At 35.0% G+C, this 22,409-nt stretch overlaps 3 protein-coding genes and 1 long non-coding RNA gene across 6 annotated transcripts; 2 read left to right on the top strand and 2 right to left on the bottom strand.

The window, feature by feature from the left end:
* Window positions 1-1,490: 1,490 nt before the first annotated feature.
* Window positions 1,491-4,741, bottom strand: LOC104800653 (U-box domain-containing protein 12). Its single transcript, XM_010523526.2, has 4 exons — window positions 4,320-4,741; window positions 3,979-4,095; window positions 3,203-3,658; window positions 1,491-3,025 (listed from the first exon to the last, which is right to left on the bottom strand). Exons 1-4 carry the CDS (start codon window positions 4,590-4,592, stop codon window positions 1,892-1,894), a joined length of 1,980 nt encoding a protein of 659 aa, XP_010521828.1. The 5' UTR covers window positions 4,593-4,741; the 3' UTR covers window positions 1,491-1,891.
* A 5,317-nt stretch (window positions 4,742-10,058) lies between these two features.
* Window positions 10,059-12,693, top strand: LOC104800654 (putative E3 ubiquitin-protein ligase XBAT31). 2 transcript variants are annotated; one of them, XM_010523528.1, is made up of 8 exons: window positions 10,059-10,460; window positions 10,671-10,730; window positions 10,839-10,910; window positions 11,013-11,134; window positions 11,233-11,373; window positions 11,469-11,576; window positions 11,698-11,953; window positions 12,041-12,693. In XM_010523528.1, exons 1-8 carry the CDS (start codon window positions 10,281-10,283, stop codon window positions 12,443-12,445), a joined length of 1,344 nt encoding a protein of 447 aa, XP_010521830.1. In that variant the 5' UTR covers window positions 10,059-10,280; the 3' UTR covers window positions 12,446-12,693. The 2 variants fall into 2 exon arrangements, with proteins under 2 accessions (XP_010521830.1, XP_010521832.1); XM_010523530.1 differs by having other exon boundaries at window positions 10,411-10,509; window positions 10,629-10,730.
* A 4,555-nt stretch (window positions 12,694-17,248) lies between these two features.
* On the bottom strand, window positions 17,249-17,958 carry LOC104800655 (DNA topoisomerase 1). The gene has a single exon (XM_010523531.2). It carries the CDS (start codon window positions 17,858-17,860, stop codon window positions 17,351-17,353), a length of 510 nt encoding a protein of 169 aa, XP_010521833.1. The 5' UTR covers window positions 17,861-17,958; the 3' UTR covers window positions 17,249-17,350.
* Window positions 17,959-21,240: 3,282 nt separating this feature from the next.
* LOC104800656 lies at window positions 21,241-22,313 on the top strand. Of its 2 annotated transcripts, none has more exons than XR_769792.1 (2): window positions 21,241-21,712; window positions 21,849-22,313. It is a non-coding gene; the product is annotated as an uncharacterized LOC104800656 (long non-coding RNA). The 2 variants fall into 2 exon arrangements; XR_769791.1 differs by having other exon boundaries at window positions 21,241-21,651.
* The last annotated feature ends 96 nt before the right edge of the window (window positions 22,314-22,409 follow it).

Consider the following 22,409-nt stretch of genomic DNA (forward strand, 5'->3'; position numbering starts at 1 on the left):
AAAATCTTTATTCGCCACGTGTCCAAGTTTTATTGGCTACAATCTCCTCCACGCTGACGACGCGCGCTGCACATTTTTCTCATCAGCTTCGCCTGCCATAAAATTTGAAGATAAGTCGGAATTAAATAAAGGAAATTTCCAAAGAAAATCTCTCCCTCTATCTTATACTCTCCCGGGGACGTCGGTTGTCATGGCTCTGATGAGAAAAATGTGCAGCGCGCGTCGTCAGCGTGGAGGAGATTGTAGCCAATAAAACTTGGACACGTGGCGAATAAAGATTTCACCACGTCGATATAAACACGATGGTTCCTACGACGTCGTATCGCTTAAAGGTGCTGGACAAAGTTGTAGCTAAAAGCATAAATGGGCCGGCAAGTTTTAGCCCATTTAGGGGGCGAGGAGCGGTTGCGATTTTCGGTGGTTGCGGGCGATTGAAAAACTGACTGGTTGAACCGCAACCAACCGCAACCGCAACCAAACTTGTATTTTCTAATCGCAATTTCCAACTTGCGTTTTGTTAGCGGTTTCCGACGTTTTGAAAAAAAAAACTAAAATATTTTTATTAGAAATTATATAAAACATTAATATATATATTGGTGATGATTTTGTTTAGTGTTATGATTTGATATTATTTTTTAGTATTATATTTTAATAAAAAAATATAATAGTATAATTTTTAAGTTTAATAATGATTATTTTTAATAATTTTTATAATAAAATTATTTTTTTACTTAAAAATAAATTAAATTGATAATATTTATATTTTAAATTTATTATTTAATTATTATAAATTTAGTAAATAATTTTTATCAAATGATACGAAAAATTTAATTAAAACTATTATAAAAAATTATTTTTAAATAATATATATTTTTTTAACAATTTATATCAAAACGCAACCGCAACCGTAATGAACCATTCACTTCTAACTGTAACCACCCGCAATCGCTACCAACAGCAACTTCTCAACCAGTCAGTACTAATCATTTATAATCGCTATCAAACGTTCTGGTTCTGAAAACGCTGTCACCCGCAACCGCAACCGCTGCGGTACAACCAGTCGAACCCTTAGTATCGTTCATTCTTGGAGTTTTCATTTTGGCCCACTTTTATCGAAAGATTCGATTGCAACTCTATGAAATTTTAATTTTTATGCGCACCCTTCAAGCGTATTGGAAACTCGTAATATATTCCTGACCATTCAATTGTTCAATATTCGTTGGCTGATTTGTCTATATATAACGTGTTTTGGTAAAATAAAAAACTAGTGTATACATATGCTTACAATATGTGTGTGTGTGTGTGAGAGATAAGAGTGATGTTTCTCCAAAGATGAATTGATAATGTACAAGTATACACAATTCAAGCATTAAATGCACATATGAATCTCCACGCTAAGCATCTAGTAAAATTAGCAGCTATCTATCCATAGCTCGTCAGGCTTTGGACCGACCATTATTCCCATCAAAATTCACGGATTTAATCACTTGTAACACCTAAAACTCCACGTTTTATGACTGACTTTCCAAAAAAAAAAGGTACAAAACAATCACAACTTGCACTTAAATCCAACCATCACTCTCCCCAACAAGACAGTAGTTTCGAGAGGTCGAATACTATCTCTATTGCGATGGCTACAACATATCTTATCCTTTGAGGTGTTGAATGTTACTTTGGTCATATTACCCAGAGAGGGGCAAAATGAAAAATATGGAATGTCTAAGAAAAAAAAGAGCTCTTTACCGAACAGATGAGGAGATGTGATCTTCCACACTCTCTCCCCTTCCCTTGCCTCTTTGATTCTGTTAAAAGAGAAACAAAGAGACAGACCCTCACAAGCATACCAAAGCAAGAACCTTTTGCACGTACCTCGAAAACCCGGAAACAGATCTTAGCCTTCTCCGAGGTTCTGGGAGTCAGGTTGCGTTTCCGCATGCTCGGGTCGAGGCCCGCTTAGTTTCTGCTGTTCATTGAAACGGCTGATGCGGTCGAGCAGCTGTCCGGCTTTGCGTTTTCCTCTGTCAGTGCTGCTCTCCGCCATTTCGATCAGAGGGCCCATGATTCCCAACTTCTGAACTTCCACTAGATGGCTCTGATCCCATGAACAGAGGTGTACCAACACAGCAGCTGCGTTTTCTTTGTTCCGGGCCAGACCGTTCCTGATGAATTCCACGAGAACTGGCACCGCGTTGGCAGATCCTATCGCCACTTTCCCTTCAGGATGGCTGGACAGTATCGCCAGTATGGCAAGTGCTTCGTCAACCATTCCACCATCTGGTTCTGTTAACAGCCGCATCAGCTCGGGAACTAACCCTGCTCTCACGGCTTTCCCTTTGTTCCCCTGAAATATGCACAGATTGAACAATGCAGTGGCCGCATCCTTCTTGCCTCTCTGTGTTCCTTCACTGAGCAGTGTCACGAGCGGTGGAATCGCTCCCAGGGAACCTATCGTCACTTTGTTCTCATCCATGACCGAGAGGCTGAAGAGAGTTGCTGCTGCGTTTTCCCTCGCTTCCATGCTTCCCCTCCTGAGGACCTGAACAATACCCGGCACTGCTCCACTCGTAACGATCCTTCCTTTGTTCGCTTCGCATATCGAGAGATTGAGAAGTGCCGTGACAGCATGTTCCTGGGTTCGGGAGTCGGGTGTTGAGAGGAGCTTCACTAGTAGAGGGATTGCACCTGCTGCAGCAATGGCAATTCGGTTATCAGTGCTCCGTTTTGCAAGAAGGCGGATTTCTCCTGCAGCAGACCGTTGCTCTTCTGGGTTTTGAGAACCGAGCTTATGTAGGATTTCTTCTATCTTGTTACGGTCAGCAGGTGAAGCGGATGACGAGGCTTTACTTGGTTGAGAACGGCTGGGACGTTTTGGCGGTTCAATACCGTTGGCTTCGCACCACTGAGCTATAAGGCTTCTAAGGACGTAGTTTGGTGTCACGGCAGTGCTTGTAAGTGTTTGTTGGGTCTTCGGACATGTTAAATGCCCTTCTTCCAACCACTTCTCAATACAGGCACGTTCATATGTCTGTAAAAGAGATTACAAAAAAAAGTCAATAAACCAGAAGTAGCTTGTCAAATATGTGAATAGAAATGCCATATTATCATTATTCGTTAAACTATAGAGGCAAAAGTGCAAATCACTTGGAAAAGACGATGATACATAAATGAGATTCTTCGAGATACAGAAAGATGCTTATTTTACCTGCCCAGATGAAACAATAACTGGATCCTTCATCAATTCTAGTGATATTGGACAGCGGAAGTCTTCTGGAATAAAGGGGTTCTTCTGGTCTCCTTCTTGTAGCCTCGGCCCTCTGCAACTAGGAGGTGGTCGTCTCTGTCTTGCGGGAGCTTCTAAGTTAGGATTCTCAGTTTGTACAAAGTCCTTGATTCTCTTCAGTACCATTGACATCTTCTCAAAGCTCTGCCCGGGATCTCCACCGCTGGAAGTAACCATCTCATGTAGAGCCAACGACTCTTCCGTGAGTTCTGTCACTGTCATCAGTTCTAGCTTCTTAGCAACTCTCCTGAGAACATCCGGGTCTGCGATATTTCCACTTCCGTTACTGTAAAGGGAAACAAGATCTCCATACAGTTCATCATCAGGGGCATCGACTCTTCCTTTGGCTCTTTTGAACTGGGAGAGAACAAGCTCAACCTGGCCACATACTAAAATCAATCCCTCAACAAGTTCTCCTGAACACTCGATGAATGAGCAGGAACAGAAGATGTACAGACCAAAGTAGACCAGACAAAAAGAATGTTTCAAGCATCGAATTCCTGTTTAGCTTTCTTGTGCTTCTACATGCGCACACACGTTAATCACAGACAAGAAATGAGAGGCAATACGAATTAATTTGCTGTCATAAAAAATCAGCAACTCATAGTTGAGCCATATGCATTCAAAGGAACGTATCCGCCATACTATCAGATGACATCAATCGGGCAAAATTAGGATCGTGATCATGAAGTCCCTACCTGTTCCTTAACTTCATCTGATATTTCCAGATTTTCAAAGGGAATTTCCCTCAAAGCCTGTTCCAATCGACTCGTTACCTCCTGAAATTTACCCATGGTTTGATCCCTCTCCAAGACCTACACATCGCAAATGGAATATAATCAACGAGGAAGAAATAATAAACTTGAAAAGATTAACTGAGAAACAGCTCATAATCCGACTCTCGCGTCTAATTTTCCTTCTCCTCTCCATCAATTTCTAGGGAACCAAACAGATCAAGCACAATCAATCAAACCAGAAAAAAAAAAAATCACGGAAAATCTCAGTCCTAAGAAACAGTGATCGAAAAACACTCACACACCAGGTAAATTTTGCTCCCTTCACTTCCGAACATGAGCAACTCCTTGGCAGGAACCAGCGCCTCCTTCAACGATCCCATGGCTTTCACAGCCTCGTCGGAGATGGCATCCTTACCGTCTCTAATCTCCTCGAACATAGGAAGCAAAAGCTTCAACCGACGAGCGAGATTCGAACACTGCTTCTTCGCCGGAGCCCGAAAATCGGAGATCGAGGCAATCTCGTTCAGTAAATCGACCAAGCTCTGCGACAGCCCGCGTTTCTCTACTCTCGCCATTACAGAAACCCAAAAATCTTCCGAGGATTTGTGCTCGGAGAGGTTGAACTCAGAGACAATAACTAATACAGAAGGATGAACTCGGGGAATGACGGAATCACCATCATCTACAGAGAGAGAGAGAGATTACACGGAAAGGGGGTTTTTAGAGAGAGAAGCAAGCGCTTTTAAGTTTCTCCGAGTCTATCCTTCAAATCGACTCAAGGTGGAAATGGCTCATCTCGGCTCGAATCGGCTCATCTCGGCTTAAACTGAACTGTCTCTGTTGGCGAATTAAATACTGCGGCGGCAAGTTTAAAAAATCCACCCCGGATGTTTTCCTGTTTCCTCGAAAGAACCCTGTCTTTTGTTGAGATACAAATTATTATCTTTTTCGAATCAGATAAAAACTTTGTTGTGTTTTTTCCCTCGAATTTGATGATCCTTATAGTTATGGAAATTTTTAATTATTATTTTAAAACAATTTGAACAATTCCAATTGAATTAAGTTTTAAAAACAAATAAAATAATTAAAAAAATAAAATTATCCATATATTATATAGACGCGAAATTAATTTGATATTATTGAGATACTCATAAAATTATTATAAAAAATTATATAATCAGTCTGAAAATATTGATTTACTAAACTTTTCATATAAATTTTTCTTATAAAAAACAAAATTTCACTATTCTAAAATATATGTTTCGTTTATATTGAAAATTTTAACTTTTTTTAAATACTAAAAGAATAATTACAAAAATAAATTAATTAAATATTGTTTGATATAAAAACCAATATTTTATGAAAAAACTTTCAACTCCTACACTTCTTTTCTCATATTTCTATCCTCTAGAATTCAATCTCCTCTCTTATCTCTGGAATTCTCGTTTCGATATAGAAATGATCGAATTGTTTGGATGAAATTTAATATAATATTTTAAATTGATACATTACAACTAAAATTATGGGATTCAGGATTTCATTTAGTATTTAGCTTGACAACGTTGTTTTTAAATAAATAAACAATATTATTTTCAATGATTTTTTTTTCGAATTTCATTTTGAAAGATAAATTTTGTCTTTCATCTTTTTTTTTAAAGATAATTTAACATGGATGAGAGAAAAACCAAAACCGAGTGAACAAGGAGTCAAAACGAAGCCGTTTGAGATAGGTCAGACCAATCAGCTCGGCTGGGGAACAACAACATGACGTGGCTAAATCTGAGCCGTCCGATCTATACCACGGTTCGGAAAAAGGGCATAGCGGTGGCCAATGAAGGAGAAGGAAAAAGTCCCGTGGGATGCTCTCCGCTGGGTCCCACTTTCGCGCCAGAATTTAGCGGACCCCACTTAAAACTGTAACACATGGTTGACGTGGAGGGTGATGACGTGTCCAGCTGCAACACCGGGATTCGTTGTGAGAAACGCCAAACGAAAAAAAAAATTTCTCTACGAAAGTTTCGTGATCATAATCATATTCGCATCAGATGATAACATTATGATTTTCTCCTCTCAGTCTTAAATTTAAATAAATAATTAATTAACGAGTTTAATTAAATCACCGAATCTAAGAGGGCGAGAGGGACCCAATCACGTGGGAGCATACGCGTGTTTCCCGCTCGCGTTTGTGAATGAATTAAAAAAAATACATATATATTTTCATTTTAAAAACCTCTATAACCGTGTTGATGTATCTTTGTATTTTTTTTTTATACGTATAGTTTTTTGAAAATGTGAACGTGAAAAATTCAAATCTAAATATAATATCCTGGCTACGTACGTTTTTAAATATCTGTTGTTAATGAATGAAAAATTGTCCTTTGGGACATCCGAATTTAAAATAAATTGTACGGTCAAAGAAAATCTGCTTGAATATATGTTTTATACTTGGGATATGATGCATTACGAAATCATTTTTTTTTCCTTATATTTTGTTAATTTTTTATTGAAGAAATACTATATGCACTTTTATGTCTCTGTGTGTGATATATATATCGAGTATTTTCTGAAAATGTTAAAATAATTCATTATTTGTGAAAGAGAGAGAGAGAGAGAGAGAGAGAGAGAGAGAGAGAGAGATCGTCCACATTTACAGCCCAACTAGTGCAGTTATTTTTAGAGCCCAATACACTTTCACTTTCTTACCCAATCAAGTGATTTGGGCCTAAGGCCTTTTTGGTATTTTCCGTCACATTCGGTTTTTAAAATTATAAATATTTCGAGGCCCCTTTTTTTTTTATTAACCAACGAATCAGAATCTTTGCTTGTTGAATATGGAATCTGGTTGAAACGCTAATAATATGAAATTCAATTTTTAGCATCTTAATTGCGTATAAGCAAACCCTTGATAGTTTACTTACCTATTTTAAATCCTAATTATGGATATTAATCACACCTTAATTCGTTGGACACGTCACACGTTAATTGTTCTTTTTTTTGGTTAGTCTAATCAGGTCTCAATTAGTCAAAATGGTACGTATGAGATGAAGAATTTAGTCGAAGATTCTTACATTAGACCCTTTGGGTTAAATGAACAAGGCGTGCAAGTTATAATCATGCCCTTGATTTTTGCTTGCTTCCCATATCTTATTATATGCATGACGTAAATAACAATAATGCCTTAATTACATTCTTATTTTATTAGATTGATTTTTCGTTTTATTAACCCAAATTGCAGATTCAGTAGCTGTTACAATGGAATTAAATTAGGTGATCTATTTAACCTACTATATTATTCATACGGTGTCTTTGACTTCATTTGTATGTATTTACCCTACGTTTTAAAATCTCAAGATTAATTCGAATTTGGTATAAAATATTAATTTGAAAAGATTTATTATAAAGTGAAAAAAATTTGCCTGCAGTACATTTAAGTTTCGACTCTAATGTAAAAGTTTAATAACAATAATAATAATAATAATAATAATACGAAGTTGAAGCTTATAATTCTGCAAGTCAAGAATATCTTTTTTTTTTGTTGCTTGATGCGACCACTAGTTAATAGTATGGTACCAGATTTTGTTAATTAAACAAGTAATTAATTATATGAAATCCAAAAGGATTAATTATTTTGCACCGACATGGCTGTTGCACATCTAATTAAATTAATGCTCTCTGTGAAAGATCTAAGTCTAAATGAATAAATATGGACATTGTCATGCTTAAGAGTGATATATTCTCATTGAAGCCGAATTGATTGACACTGTATCAACGGTATAATTAAAGGTATAAATTGCTAATTAAAAACCCTATTTACAAAAGTAACACACATGCATGAATTTAATTTTTTTTTCTAAAAAAAAATATGAAGTTATGTACGGGTTTAAATATATATATTTTTAAATGGCCACATAATGAAAATGAACGGGTGTAAATAGTCTGACAGGGTCCGCATGCATTTCAATTATTTAAAGTCGTCTCTTATTCACATTTCAGAAAATGTCGGGTCCATATGTTATCATCTTTTATATTTTATGATGAATATAAACTATTTTCCGTACGGTCCCAATATTTATTTATTAAAAAAGTACTCTAAATTTTACACTTTCAAAGTATATTAGGTTATGTTTTTTTTTTTACATTTTCATAAAAATTACTTGTATTTTTGTTGCATTTATCAACGAAAATGAAAGTACAAATAGACGGGTTGACCAAAATGAATGAAGCCCAAACAAAAGTTGAACATTAAATGCGAAACGCTCGGGAAACCTTTTTTTTCTTCAAAGTTATTATTAATATTATAAAAAAATATTATAACTCAGCCAACAACTATTTTTAGAACGGTATTTCATGTGATGATGTCTTAATATTACGGAACAAAAAAGAAAATGATATTTTTTCTTACAGGCTTCTTAAATTAGACGAAGTAAATCCGAAATCTGAAAGATGATGATGATGATGATGATGATGATGATGATGATGTGTGGAGAGCCCGATTCTTAGTCGCATTCAATATTTCAGATCTTGTCTCTTTCCAGATCTTCAGAAAACGACTGTCAAAACCAGAATGTTATCTCCCAATTATTCCCCTGAAACGCCGCCGTTTTGGTCCTTCCCTTACCTTTTTTTTTTTTTACTTTTCACCTATTAGGTAAAAAATCAAGATAATTCACTTGTATAAATAAGATTTTGATTGATTCTGTTTTTTCCCTGCGAAATTAAAAAATTCAGTGTTGTATATGAGTTTTTCTTTTCTTTTTGAAAAGTTGAAATATTTTATATAGATTTTCCCTTATTTTTTAATCTAATTTATTATATTCAACTTTAAATGTGAACAAGTAAACCACACATGGATTATTTTGTACACAAAATGCATGTATTTGGTTTTCGTAAAATATAATGGAGGATGATTTGGTGAACGCAATTTGGTGTATGACTGTTTTTATATTTTGGATCTGAGACGGATACCACATTATAATATTTATTAATGTTTTATCGTAATGCAATATGCTCAATATTTACAATTATTGGATCATGATTTATATCTGCTATTTTCACAATGGACAAATATAATAGATAAATTTGTCGTCTAATAAATAAATACGTATACACTTTAATTATTATCTAATAACGGACGAAGCTAAATAAATTAAAACCATGCTTGTATTTTATAACTTATTCATATTAGAATTTGGTAAAAACAAATATCTAATATGAATAGTTTATATATATAGAATTCTCATAATTCAAATAAATGAATAATCTAGCATATATTCACTATACTTTATTATTATTTTTAGATATTTACATGCTTGGCATCTTAGTGATTTAGATTTGAACGGAGTGACAATCGGACTCGCAGGAAAAATAATTTCAAGTAGCGCGTTTGTTGGCTTTTTAATATTAATTTTAAAATGACCACCGAACATTTTTTTTCCTATTACAAATAATTATATTTTCATAATGGTTTAGGATTTGATAAGGAAAAATAAATTAATCATATAAAATAGAACCGCTGAAATTAATTTACAATGGACTATATTTTTATCTGTACAATATTAGTTAGTAATGTAGCATAATTCTATAACTACTAAGATATAGGCTGATAGTTTTTCGAATATGCGAGCGAAATCTAAATTGCCCGGATTAAGAGGAGCATACATAATTGTGTGTATATATTCCAATAATAGCTTAGTGATGGCTTCTAAATGAACGGAGGTCGAATTATTTACTTAATTAATTCAATTAATAAAATATAGAAAATATAATACCTATTAGACAGAGATATCATAAAAATAAGATAAAAAAAGCCTTATAAAAAAAGTGAAAAGAGGATGAAAAAAAGAGAGAAAATATCTGACAGCTGCCCGAAGTCACAGAGCAACTGTAGCAATTCTGACACGGGCAGGTAATGAATGCTGCCCGTCGAGCAGCCCCAAACTCCAATGGAGTCTTCTCTCTCTCCGACGTTTTTTTTTCTTAATTCACTTTAAAATAAATAAATAAATAACTTTTTTTCCGTCAATGTGTACATAAATGTGAACTCCCCTCGTCTCTCCCATTGGAAGCCCCCAAACGAGAGGCCAACCACCGCTCTGCTCCACGGTGGCGCCGGATTCTTACCGGGGAGCACCTCACCGCGGAGAACGGTGAAGTGCTCGCAAGTTTAGCCGCCGCATATATCGTAAACACAGAACCGTAGAGGGCTATTACTGTGTCTGTGTGTGGAGAGAGAGAGAGAGAGAGAGAGAGAGAAAGAGGTCGGGATGGGGCAGAGTTTGAGCTGTGGAGCGAGACAGGACCACGGCATATTTACCGCCGTGCAGTCCGGCGACATCACAGCGGTGCGCGGGGTTCTGGCGGCGGATCCCGGTCTCTTGAATCAGGCCACTGTCTATGATCGTCACTCCATTCTTCATATCGCGGCTGCTACTGGCCAGATCGAGGTCAGTTTGGTGGTTATCGCTGCGAATCTCGTCGGAATCTGGTGCTTCGGTTTACGATTCGTGGAATATGAAAGTTTTTTTGGTTAAATGGAATATGAAAGTTATTGCTTAATATTTACGAACTAGATCGATGGAGCTAGATTTTCAGATTTTTTTGCTAGATTCGAGGTTACTGACGCTTTTCGACTGCCTCTTATTTTTATTTTCCAGATTTTGTCTATGCTTCTGATGAAAATGACAAATCCAGATGTGTTAAATCGTCGCAAACAGGTTAATAGTCATCGATTCGCCTTTTCCTGATTATATCATGTTTCTGTACTTTCACATTTGGAATGTTTGAGAAAACTTTCTGCTGATTTCTGATTTTGATTCATCTAGACTCCATTGATGTTGGCTGCGATGTATGGGAAGATCTCCTGCGTGAAGAAGCTCATTGAAGTCGGGGCTAATGTATGTCAATCGACTGTCGACTCTTGTCGGTTTCCTCTCGAGTCACAATGATTTCGAGTTCTGGACTGAAATCTGTGGTTGCATTTTATGGAATTTTTGCAGATTTTGATGTTTGATTCTGTCAATCGACGAACATGCTTGCATTATGCCGCGTACTACGGCCATGCTGACTGTGTTCAAGCCATTCTTTCTGCTGCTCAGTCAAGCCCTGTTGCTGTTCATTGGTGAGTGTTAACCTCTTAATCAAGTTACTAATCGGTACTTAGATCAATTTTATGATCGAACTGTGAAACGGCGATAACATTTGGAATCGGATTTTTAGGGGATATGCAAGATTTGTGAATATTAGAGATGACAAGGGAGCAACCCCATTGCATCTTGCAGCCCGTCAAAGACGGCCTGAATGTCTGCATGTCCTGTTGGACAATGGTGCTCTCGTTTGTGCATCTACAGGTGTATATGGGTAGGGGCTTCGCCATGAAATCTTTTCTAAGGTATCACCGTATCAGCACTGTTAGGAGTTTCAAATTGATCGAGATTTACTTCTCTGATAAGCAGTTCTCCGGGAAGTACACCTCTTCATTTGGCAGCAAGAGGCGGGTCTATTGATTGCATCCGCAAATTGCTTGCCTGGGGTGCTGATCGTCTTCAGAGAGACGCTTCCGGGTATATATTCTTTTTCTATAACATATCTAGAGTCAGAAATTTGATATCTTTTATCAGTTTATCTTCTCGTATGTGTTTTACTTAAGAAGCATGTCCATGTACCCTTTTCATCTCTGTGCAGGAGAATTCCATATGTAGTTGCTCTGAAGCATAAGCATGGAGCCTGTGCTGCTTTGCTTAACCCATCATCCATGGAACCTCTGGTTTGGCCATCACCATTGAAGTTCATCAGTGAGCTTAACGACGAGGCAAAAGCCCTCCTAGAGCATGCTCTAATGGAGGCAAACAGGGAGAGGGAGAAAACAATCCTCAAGGGAAGCGCTTACTCCCTGCCATCACCGTCTCCTTCCGAGACTGTATCGGACGACATGTCTGAGGTAGTTTAACCCTTTTACTTAGCATGCTTTTACTGAAATGCCGTGCAAAGAATAAAGATTTACGACAATGTGATTTGCACGATGCAGGGGAGTGATACTGAGCTCTGCTGTATCTGCTTCGAGCAAGTATGCACGATCGAAGTCAAGGACTGTGGTCACCAAATGTGTGCACAATGCACACTGGCGCTGTGTTGCCACAACAAGCCGAACCCCACAACCTCCACGGTGAACCCTCCGGTCTGCCCATTCTGCAGAAGCACCATCGCATGTCTAGTCGTCGCCCAGAACAAGAACAAGAGCCAAGACGAGGTTGATCTCGATCCAACCGACTTGAGCTCCTCGAAATTCAGAAAGCACAGAAGATCGACGAACCTGAGCGAGGGAAGCAGCAGTTTCAAGGGCTTGTCAGGCGTTGGATCCTTTGGTAAGATGAGCGGTCGTGGCTCCGGAAGAATCGCTGCCGACGATTGGATCGACAAACCGTTGTCGTGAACTCGAGGTTTGGATTTAGAGCTGCGAGAATGGATATCTAAGCAAATTGCAAAAGATGCAGGGGAGATTGTGAAAATGTATAAAATATAGATCCATTTGTGCAAGGATTGTAGATTTTGTGGGGTGGGGTGGAAATAAGCAAAAAGGGGAAGTGAGTTGTCTCCTCTTTTAGCTCCGGTAAGTTTGGCAAATGGTTGTTGTTTCATTTGTTTACTTCATATCGAAGTATCTAAAATTCTTGTCTCTCACCTTCTTTCTTTCCCCCCAAAATTTGATATGAGAAGGGGTCCAAATTGATTAAGATTTGACTTTGGGGTGCGAAATCTAAAAAAATAAAAGTTGGGTCATCTATGAATATCGGCTGCTTGGTTAGGAAGAGGCCAAAGATGGCGAGAAGAGTCAAAACTCAAAAGGGATGGGTCTCTCGTGGGGTTCTGAGGGGATCTTCGACGACCCCACCACATCATCATCCCATCCTTCCCTTAATTTGTGCATCATCCTTTTTATTAAAAAATTTCTTCAACTTTTTAATGTATTTTCTACAAATCTATATTAGTCTATTTTAAGTGACCAACCAGATGCCAATTTTAGATTACATTTTTATTTTTTTTATTTATCATTGTTGGAATAGTGTTTTAATTTTAAATTGTACCTCTTGTCTTTCATCTTCCTTACAATATTATTCCCATCACTTTTGTCTAGTCACGCATGGTAAAGAACACAAATCTCGTTTCAGAAAAGCATCATAGATTCTAATCATTTAAAACAACCGATTCGAATGAAACATTTAATTTCATCGACTTTGAAAATTAAAATAACACACACACACACACACCCATTAAAGGATACTTTACTTATGATGTTTCATTTTATTTTATTTTTAAAAATTGTGATTCTGGTTTTACGTATTTTTTAAAATGATACTCCCTCCGTTTCAAAATAATTGTTGTTTTAGAGTATTTCATATTTTTTAAGAAAAGACAGAAAAAGTCACATATACCCTTATTTAATGATAAAAACAATGTTACCATTAATAATTTATTAGAATTTAATAGGGATAAAATTAGAAATTATTGTAAAAAAATGTCTTGAAAATGTAAAATGACAAATATTTTGAAACATGGAAAATAACCTAAAACTACAAATATTTTGAAACGGAAGGAGTAAAAGTCACCTTAATTTGAGCCGAAAAAGATGATACGTTGATTTTATGTCGGAAAGGTAAGGTTAAAAAACAATTAAAATGGATTCTAATTACACTTTTTTGCCATGTTTAAAGTTTCGATATTCAAGTAATTAGTGATGGCCTAATTGCTTACCTCATGGACAACGGAAGGAACATATGCTCCTCGGAGGTTTTCCATATATTATATATCTTGACCTTTCCAACACTCAAAATATGACGTGTTATTTTTAAAATATAGCTTGAATTTAACTTAACACTCAATTGTAATTATATATATAGATATAGATGATTATTTTTTTTTTAGAATTTATCTTATTATATAAAAATATATTTTTTTTGTGAGGGTTATGCCAAGTATGGGTTCGAACCGTGGTTGTGGGTTATGCTTTCCCACTATAAAAATGGTTTTTAATATATAATTTGTTTTATATCTCAATTATTTTAACATCTATTAAAAAAATTATTAGGATATCTACGTCCAAAACGAGTAAGTGATTTAAACATTAAATTCACTCTTTTACCATGTTTAAAGTTTAAATATTCAAGTAATTAGCGGGGGACTAATTGAATCTCCCTCTTTTTTTTTGGCATATTATAACGTATTTTAGGGAATAAATAAATTAAAACTAACAATTTAAATAGAGCAGAAATAGTGGGACCCAGTGGGTCATGAGATAAGACACGTGGACGGATCAGATGGCCCACAATCCGATGAGAGTGAAAAGACTTTCACCAGATGAAAGGCCTTCCGACACCTAACCCCTCATTAAGGGCCCATTTCCCTCTGTCCTTTTTTCTTTGTACGTTTTTTCCCCGCAATTATTTCTTCCTCGTCTTTACTTTTATGATACATACATACATACATACATACATACATACATACATATATATGTATCTAAACATACCAAATTATCGTTATACCAAATTATCGTAATGAGATGTATATAATCCCAACCCAAATCAATTGTCACGTAGCAATCTCATCTCTTCAACATAAATGAAAATAAGACAGGTCATCCCTATTGTCCTAATATTACCATGAACCATCATCACTTGTCCTTGACATTGTTAATTTGTTTTCATTGACATATTATGGTATTTTATGAAAACCCATTCTATATCTCAAAATATCCATATACCAATCCCTACGATGTGCTTTCCACAGCACGGTGAAAATGATAATATAATCACATGATTTGTTATTTTCTAACAAGTTGTGAAATTTTGATATTTACACAAGGCCTGAGTTTTTTTATATCTAAAGATTATGTGTATTTATTTATGATATTTTTCATGAGAATATACATTCATATATATATATATATATACATGTGTATATAAAAAAAATCTAAAAACATAATTAGCAAAATAATAATGTGAAAATGATAACAATAAGTTTATTTTGTTGCTGTGTACACACACATACTTAAATTAATGCTAAGCTTTATTAATTTTTATAAGTTAATTTAAATAATTAAAATCAAATATTAATAAAACTAAAATTAAGTGTCTTAATACGATTAACCTAGATCTAAACCAAACCAACAACATCTCCAATCAACTTGAACGGAATAATTTGTAATATATACCTTTTTGCATCTGTATTCAAGTTATTAAAGACAGAAATATCCAAAAAAAAAAATTGAAATTCAGAGGGGAAAAAAGCATAGACGCAGTTATCATTTTCTATAATTTGTGAAACGCCGGTTGGTGCGGTTTGATATATTTAATAAATAGAAATATCCAAAAAAAAAATATCTGAGATCAAAGTCTAAGGTGTCTGACATGAACACGTTATTGACTGCTTCACCTGGGTCTCGTGCTGTCTCATGTGGCTGCTTCTCGTTGTCTCTCACGCATTTGATTTGGACCCGTTTGATTTTTTTTTATTTTTATTATTTACCATTATTAAAAGTACATAGACCAAGTCAACAGTTACTTGCACTAATTAAATAAACATTCCGTCTATAATTTTGGACAATCTTTGCTTCTTTGGTTATAATATGTTCCAAGTGGTAAGTCCCGTACTTACACTTATTAAATAAACATTCCTCAATTTTAAATAACATATTTGGTACTAAATCGTCAATTTTCTTCTCTTTTTAAAGTGATATATTTGACCTTTTATATAATTTGTGAAGGACAATAAATTGAAAGAACATCATATATCTAATTATATTATATTAAAACTATAAAAAAAAATTAGATATAAATTATATATAAGTTTTCAAATAAATTATAAAATATAAAGGAAATCTTAGGAATATGTATTAACTCAAATCAATATTATGATTTATTTTCCCATAAAAAAATAAAAAATATACAATCTTTATATTGGTTTATAACAAAATCCTATTAAACCCAAGAGTTTGTTTGTTGGTAAGGAAGAAATTTTCAAAGACTTTGACGAGCGATTTTAAATTCTAAGAGATGTATTTATTCGTACTTTTAGCAAACCAATACAATAATAAATGTCTCCGAAATATCTCGTGCTAGAAATTCAACCACTATTCAAGGCTCTCTTAAAAAAATTATTCAAGAAAACGTTTACCATTTAAATTGTTCACATTATGGTGTGAGAAGAAATTCCTTCGTTCCTGCGGTGTGTATAAATGAATATATCTATTTATGGATAAAATAATTTGGTTGCGTGTATATATATATATAAATGAATATATTTATCTATGCATAAAATTAATTTGGTAAATTCCTTTTTAATGGAAAGAATAAATAAATGTTAGTGTAGGGCATTTCTTGCTGGGTCCCCAGATTAATAAAGACGGAGAGGCCCATACCCATATGTTAACGGCCCATGAAAGCATCAGGGCGTTGGGCTAAGCAGAATGACCTTAATGCCCTCTCGTATAATTTAGTTATGTTCGGCACACTCGGTATGGACTTGGTTTAGGCAATTATTCACATCTCAATCCGCTATTCTTTCTTCATCTCCCGAATAAACCGGATTAACCGGAGAGACACAGAAGGCTTAATTTTATTTAATTTCGACAATGTAATTTGTGTTGTTCGCATAAATCGGGATATATATATATATATATATATATATATATATGCGGTTTATAAATTTAGTTTGAACCGGAATGGTCGGTACGATGGGGGACATTTTCACCTTGATTTCAGTGATCGTGCCTTTTCTCCCTCTATGCCTCAAAGTGAGGAATAACTTTTCTATATTTCAGTCCTTTTCATAACCGCATTGTTTTACTTTATTTTATTTCTATTTGATTTATATATGTAAATGTTTGAGGATCAAAACAATTGGCGATTGTAATTGTAGTCCAACTTTAGATTAAAAAAATAAACAATGGGAGATTATTAGGATATGTAGTGTAGATCTTGAAATAAGTTTCGGGAGACAAGTATTGGAGTTGAGATTTGAGAATTGTCCAAACGGATATTTATATAATTAAGGTATGAATTTAGTCGGAAAATTTTAGAACTTTAAATATTAGAAATTATATATTTCGTGCATATTCTAACTCAGATTTTAAATTTTAGATTTTTACTTTAATATATAAAATATGCAGTTACAACTTCAATGGAAGGGGTCATATATATATATATATAATGTTTTAGGTTTGCCTAGACAAAACGTAAGAGAATCAAGGCGCGTGTATATAATTCGTAACTACAAACGTACTACGAGAAGTTGCTACATTACGTGCGTATATATATATATATATACACACGATATACATGGATCAGCAATATCTGGCTTTCTTCATTTTATTGCTGAGATCTTCAAGAAATGTCTGTGGGAAGAGAGACTCAATCTCTCTGGAAGCGTCCACAAAAATCCTTCTCCGGCACCTACCTCCGGTATCGCTCATGATCTTCTTCACTCTTCTCGCCGGAACTTTCCTCGGCGCTGCCGGACACCGCCTCGGAGTCGCCGGAATCATCTGGTCCGAACGTATCGGAGTCTTACTAGCACCATCGTCATCGTCGTCGTCTCTTTCATTTTCTCTCTCTTCACGGAAACGTTTACTCTTCTCTCGTTCTTGATCTTGGTCTTGTTTTTGCTTATCTTCGCGATCTTGGTCAGGAGCATTTTGATCTCTCGGAATGGAAATGTCGGAGCCGTGATCTCGTGGAGATGGCGGAATCTTTCTGTCTGAAAACCCTAGAACGGGTTCATGAAAAAACCCTAATTCCGCTTCGGTTAGATCCCTCGTATCGGAGAGAAAAATGCCGGTGTTGGAGAACGCCATTAGTGGGGGAAAAAAAGAGCGATGACTCAAAATGCAAGCATGAAATGCAACTTTGCAAAAGGCTTTTGGTTATATATAGCGTGAAAGAGAGGAGAGAAATGATGGGAGAGAGAAAGTTGTTGGGTTTGGTGGCGTATATATAGGGAAATATGATGTATATTGCTCATATATATATAGGATGTGTGTATTTGTGTATGTATACATGTAATGTAATAATCGATTTCAAATATTTTTGAAGATGTCGAAAACTTGGAGTTGGAGAGATCTGAGAGCCCACTCTATTGAGGGATCCGATGCAACAAATATACTTCACATGCATGCGTGCATATAATATTATAAGATATTTTATTTTTATCGTGCGTGTTATTTACTTTTACGGTTTTACTACATTTTGTATTACATACTAGGATACATTTAAGTGGGGGAAAAATCATCAAGTGACTGAAAAAATTTACCAAAATTGTTATAAATTCAATGGGTTACGAACGGTTCATATTATTTTACAGTATTTGTTATTCGTCTAATCTTTATTTTGTATGTTTGGGAAAAAAGGTGAATTTGGGTTTCCTTTTCTTCTAAGCAAAAATAAATGATTAGTTTTATATTGCAAGGGAAGATGAGGTGTCGCTTTCAATTTGATATAATTCCTTGAAATGGATCGATTACTCTTAAGAACTTACCAATTATAATCATAGAATCCTTAGACTTCTCCTTAATCTCTTCCTTTCCCCACATCCTTCCAAATTTGCATGCATCTTTTCACATGCTATACCATAATGGTACACGTATACGTATGCATGTACATATACGTATATTCATGTGCATGTACATGTGTACACTATTATATTGGTATGGCACATCATTAACAATCACCAGATATAACCGATCGCCCAATTAAGCAAGACCAATGAACCATCATTTCGGTAAAAATAATATTGTAAATACGCGTTTTAAAGTTTTATCATAATTAATAATACGAGTCTATATTCGAGGATAGTATTCAAAATACATGAAGAGAATACCAAATGGCAAATACATATATTATCACATTTGTCAATCAAAATCCGAGTCTCTATTGGAGAGTGATATTCACTTGGATTTTTTCGATCTTCTATCTATATATAGTTTGGATCAAATGTTCGGTGAATTTTTACATTATAAAAAAAATGTATAATTAGTGTCAATCTTGTTATTTATATGACATATTAGTGTGTTATATCACATCAATTATATATGTGGTGAATTTAATTAAAGAGACCAACAAAAATTAGAATTTTATGTAGATGATTGAAGTTGTTATATGGATCTAATTATATGTGGATTAAATATGCAAATGCGTTGTAATTTTGTCTCATAACAAAATTAACGCATGTGATCCTTCTGCAACATGACAAAATCATTAGATCATACAATGTATTGGATGTGAATGTGTAAACCCTTTTTTATACATAAATTACAACAAAATAATAAAGACAAATCATATACCACTTTTATGATCCACTAAAATTAATTAGTGGGATTGACCGGGAAAATATGACATGACAATTTAATCATTATAACTTCGGAAAATTAAGAACAACACGTCGATAATTCACTAAGCACTTTTTATTTTACTGAAAATATTTTTTAAATGTTACCAAAAATCTTAAAACGATTGTTCACACTAAAGAAACTCGTGAGAAGCTATATGATTATGATTTTTGAGGTACTTGTTAAAAATTCTAAATTAACAAATAAGTCCGCATATGTGTGTATATTTATTTGATATTGTGGTCAAGATTTCGGCGAGTCATATCATATATATCGTTTTCCAACTCCATCAAATATTTAACATCGTTAAAGAATTATTCTGTTTATTTAAATGTTTTAAAATTGATGTATCATATTATATTTTTACAGTTGATGGTTTTATATATGATATTTGAAATTAAATCTAAATTATCTGTTAATATAATAACCAATTAAATACGTCCATAATTTATATACTACATAATGGGAAAAAGAAGAAGTTTCTGTTTGCTAGATACTATAAAATAAATACATGTAATGCCGAAAACTTGTTAATATTAAAATGCTAGATATCATTAATTAGAATCGAGAGACTTTTGTTATAGGAAATGATAACATTTATTTCATAGAAAAGGTCCATATATTTATATAAAATCAAATGGGTATGGTTACAGTAATCAATCAGTTATAAATAAATAGATGTGTAACCCAATGAAAAAAAAGGAATAAAAGCTAAGTAAGCACACACTCTCATGGCAAATAATTGCATTTTACATCTCATGCTCAATCATTTTGCCTCCCACCTCCCCCGTTTCATCTGCTTTTGCCTTTTTTTTTTTTTTACTTCATCTGTATTTTCACTGTGCGGTTAGTATTTAACATAGAAATACCGAACATTAACAATTTACTATGGGTTTTAAAATTAAAAAAAAAAACATTTTTATAGTGAAATATTTTTTAAAAGAAATAAAAAAAAGTAGATTTATATGCATTAAACCAATGAAAAATGACAATAATTTTTTTTATGTGTATGTTCACCAAGTATACCGGGCCATGTTTGTATGGTCCAACATATATAAACTCAAATTTTATGGGCCGAAAAAGTATTATACTCGAGCAACTTATAATTGCAAGACCCTTTTTTAGTGCTAGAAATAGAAACCCATATCGTTATATTATTTTGTTTCGTTGAGATGCCGGTTCACATATTTTTGGACCAACATGTTTTCTTTTATAAAAAAAAATATTTTATTCACCTCAAACATATATTTCGTCTGTCTTTCGCGGCCATGTATCACTTTGTCCTGGTCTACAAATAATTCGGCTCTGTCTAAGCTGAAAATTTCTGACATCTCATTAAATTTTGTGGGAAACTAATTAACGAAAGTTTAAAAATTATTATTATTATTATTATTTAAAAATTAAATATGTGGTGCAAATATTTTCAAAAGAAGGTGGGGTTGGTTGGTTGACTTGATCCGTTTAGTGCTTTCCCATTTGGATAATGTAAAGAACATTCAAATTGTTTCGGCATCAAACTTGTCATCAACTACTCAAACCACTTTGGTTGTACACTGAATTGTTTGTCGCCTTGGATTATCATTACATCATATTCATATTGTATACCCATCCGTTCCAAAACTTATTAAGTTAATTCATATTATATATGATCGCAAAAAGAAAATGATGACATGATATGATTATGATGGTGTTAGATATTTCCAAAAATCACATTCCCATTAAATTGGATATGTTACTAAAATCGAAAGCTATATATGTAAATATTTTGTTTCTGCATCGGTCGCTTGTTCTATATTTGAATACTACACGGCCTTTATTGATTTGTGGTTTTTTTTTCCCGGTTAGGATTCAGACTCACCGAGTCAACACAAAAGTCAAACTTCCAACACGTTTCTAAATTCTAAAGGAATTTTCCACAACGTAAAAAAAAATGATTCGAAATTTGATTTATTCTGCATCATTTGGATTCGACCCTGAAATTGTCCCCGACAATGGAGCTTCTACAGCCCGAGCACCCGCCCGATCTCTACCCGACCCGGGACCGGCTTCGTGTGTTGTCGTCTCCGTCGAGGCTAATCTCGCCGGAGACGGCGGAGGTAGACGCCCTCCGGGGAAACAAATCAGACGAAGTGTACGTACTTGTCGGAAAGAGCGCCGACAAAGCTCCGAGCTTGCTCCAATTGGAGGCTCAAGCAATTCGCTGGCTGCGAAATCTGTTTTGCTTCACATTGACCAACTTTCTCATCTGATCCCAACTTTGTGTACGCACGTCTCTGTTCTTCGCCCCCTCTCTCTCCGTACGCAAACATGTTATATAAGCAAGTTACGCCAAAACCCTGGATTTCTATATTTTAGTGAGGAAGTTTATTTGTTGCTTTCTGGACGATTTGCTGATTGTATGTTACGTTGAGGGTTGAGGTTGTGATTTGGATGTCTTTGTTGAAATTTCTTTGAACAGATCGTCGATGAGCTTCGATTCAAATCGTTGAAATTCTGTGCTCTGGTTGTAGCCAATGGATCACTAAGACAGAGAGACGCACAAAAGAAAAGAAAAAAAGGTCATCTCTTTTGTCTGCAGAGAACGAGTTCTTAGAATCTGAGAACTGATGTTTGTTCCTGCAGTTTGGGAAAGTCAAGCTAACAGTGAATTGGTAAAATGCAAACAGAAGGGAAGGAAGGGAAAAAAAGATGAGTTTCTTCTCTTGGATATTTACTCGAGGGGGCCAAGGTGATTAACATTGTCTTTCTATGCATTACTCTTGTCTTCTGCAACTAGTTTGAGGAATGAGTGTTGTCTGAATCACGTGTGACCTTATTGTAAGTGAAGCTGACTAAGCGTTGAATATTGTATGCATACATACGGGTTGAGTACTTGCATATGTGTGTATATGCACACATGCTTTTCTCGGTGGTTTTAGGATTATTGTCCTTGTGGATGTAAACTGTTGTGAGATATGGTTTGTCAACAAAGGAAGCTGTGGGCATTGCCTCTATGGTCTGTTCAATGAAGCAAGAACAG

The sequence above is a fragment of the Tarenaya hassleriana genome, unplaced genomic scaffold (assembly GCF_000463585.1).
Source record: "Tarenaya hassleriana unplaced genomic scaffold, ASM46358v1 Cleome7, whole genome shotgun sequence".
In the NCBI taxonomy this organism is placed as follows: domain Eukaryota; kingdom Viridiplantae; phylum Streptophyta; class Magnoliopsida; order Brassicales; family Cleomaceae; genus Tarenaya; species Tarenaya hassleriana.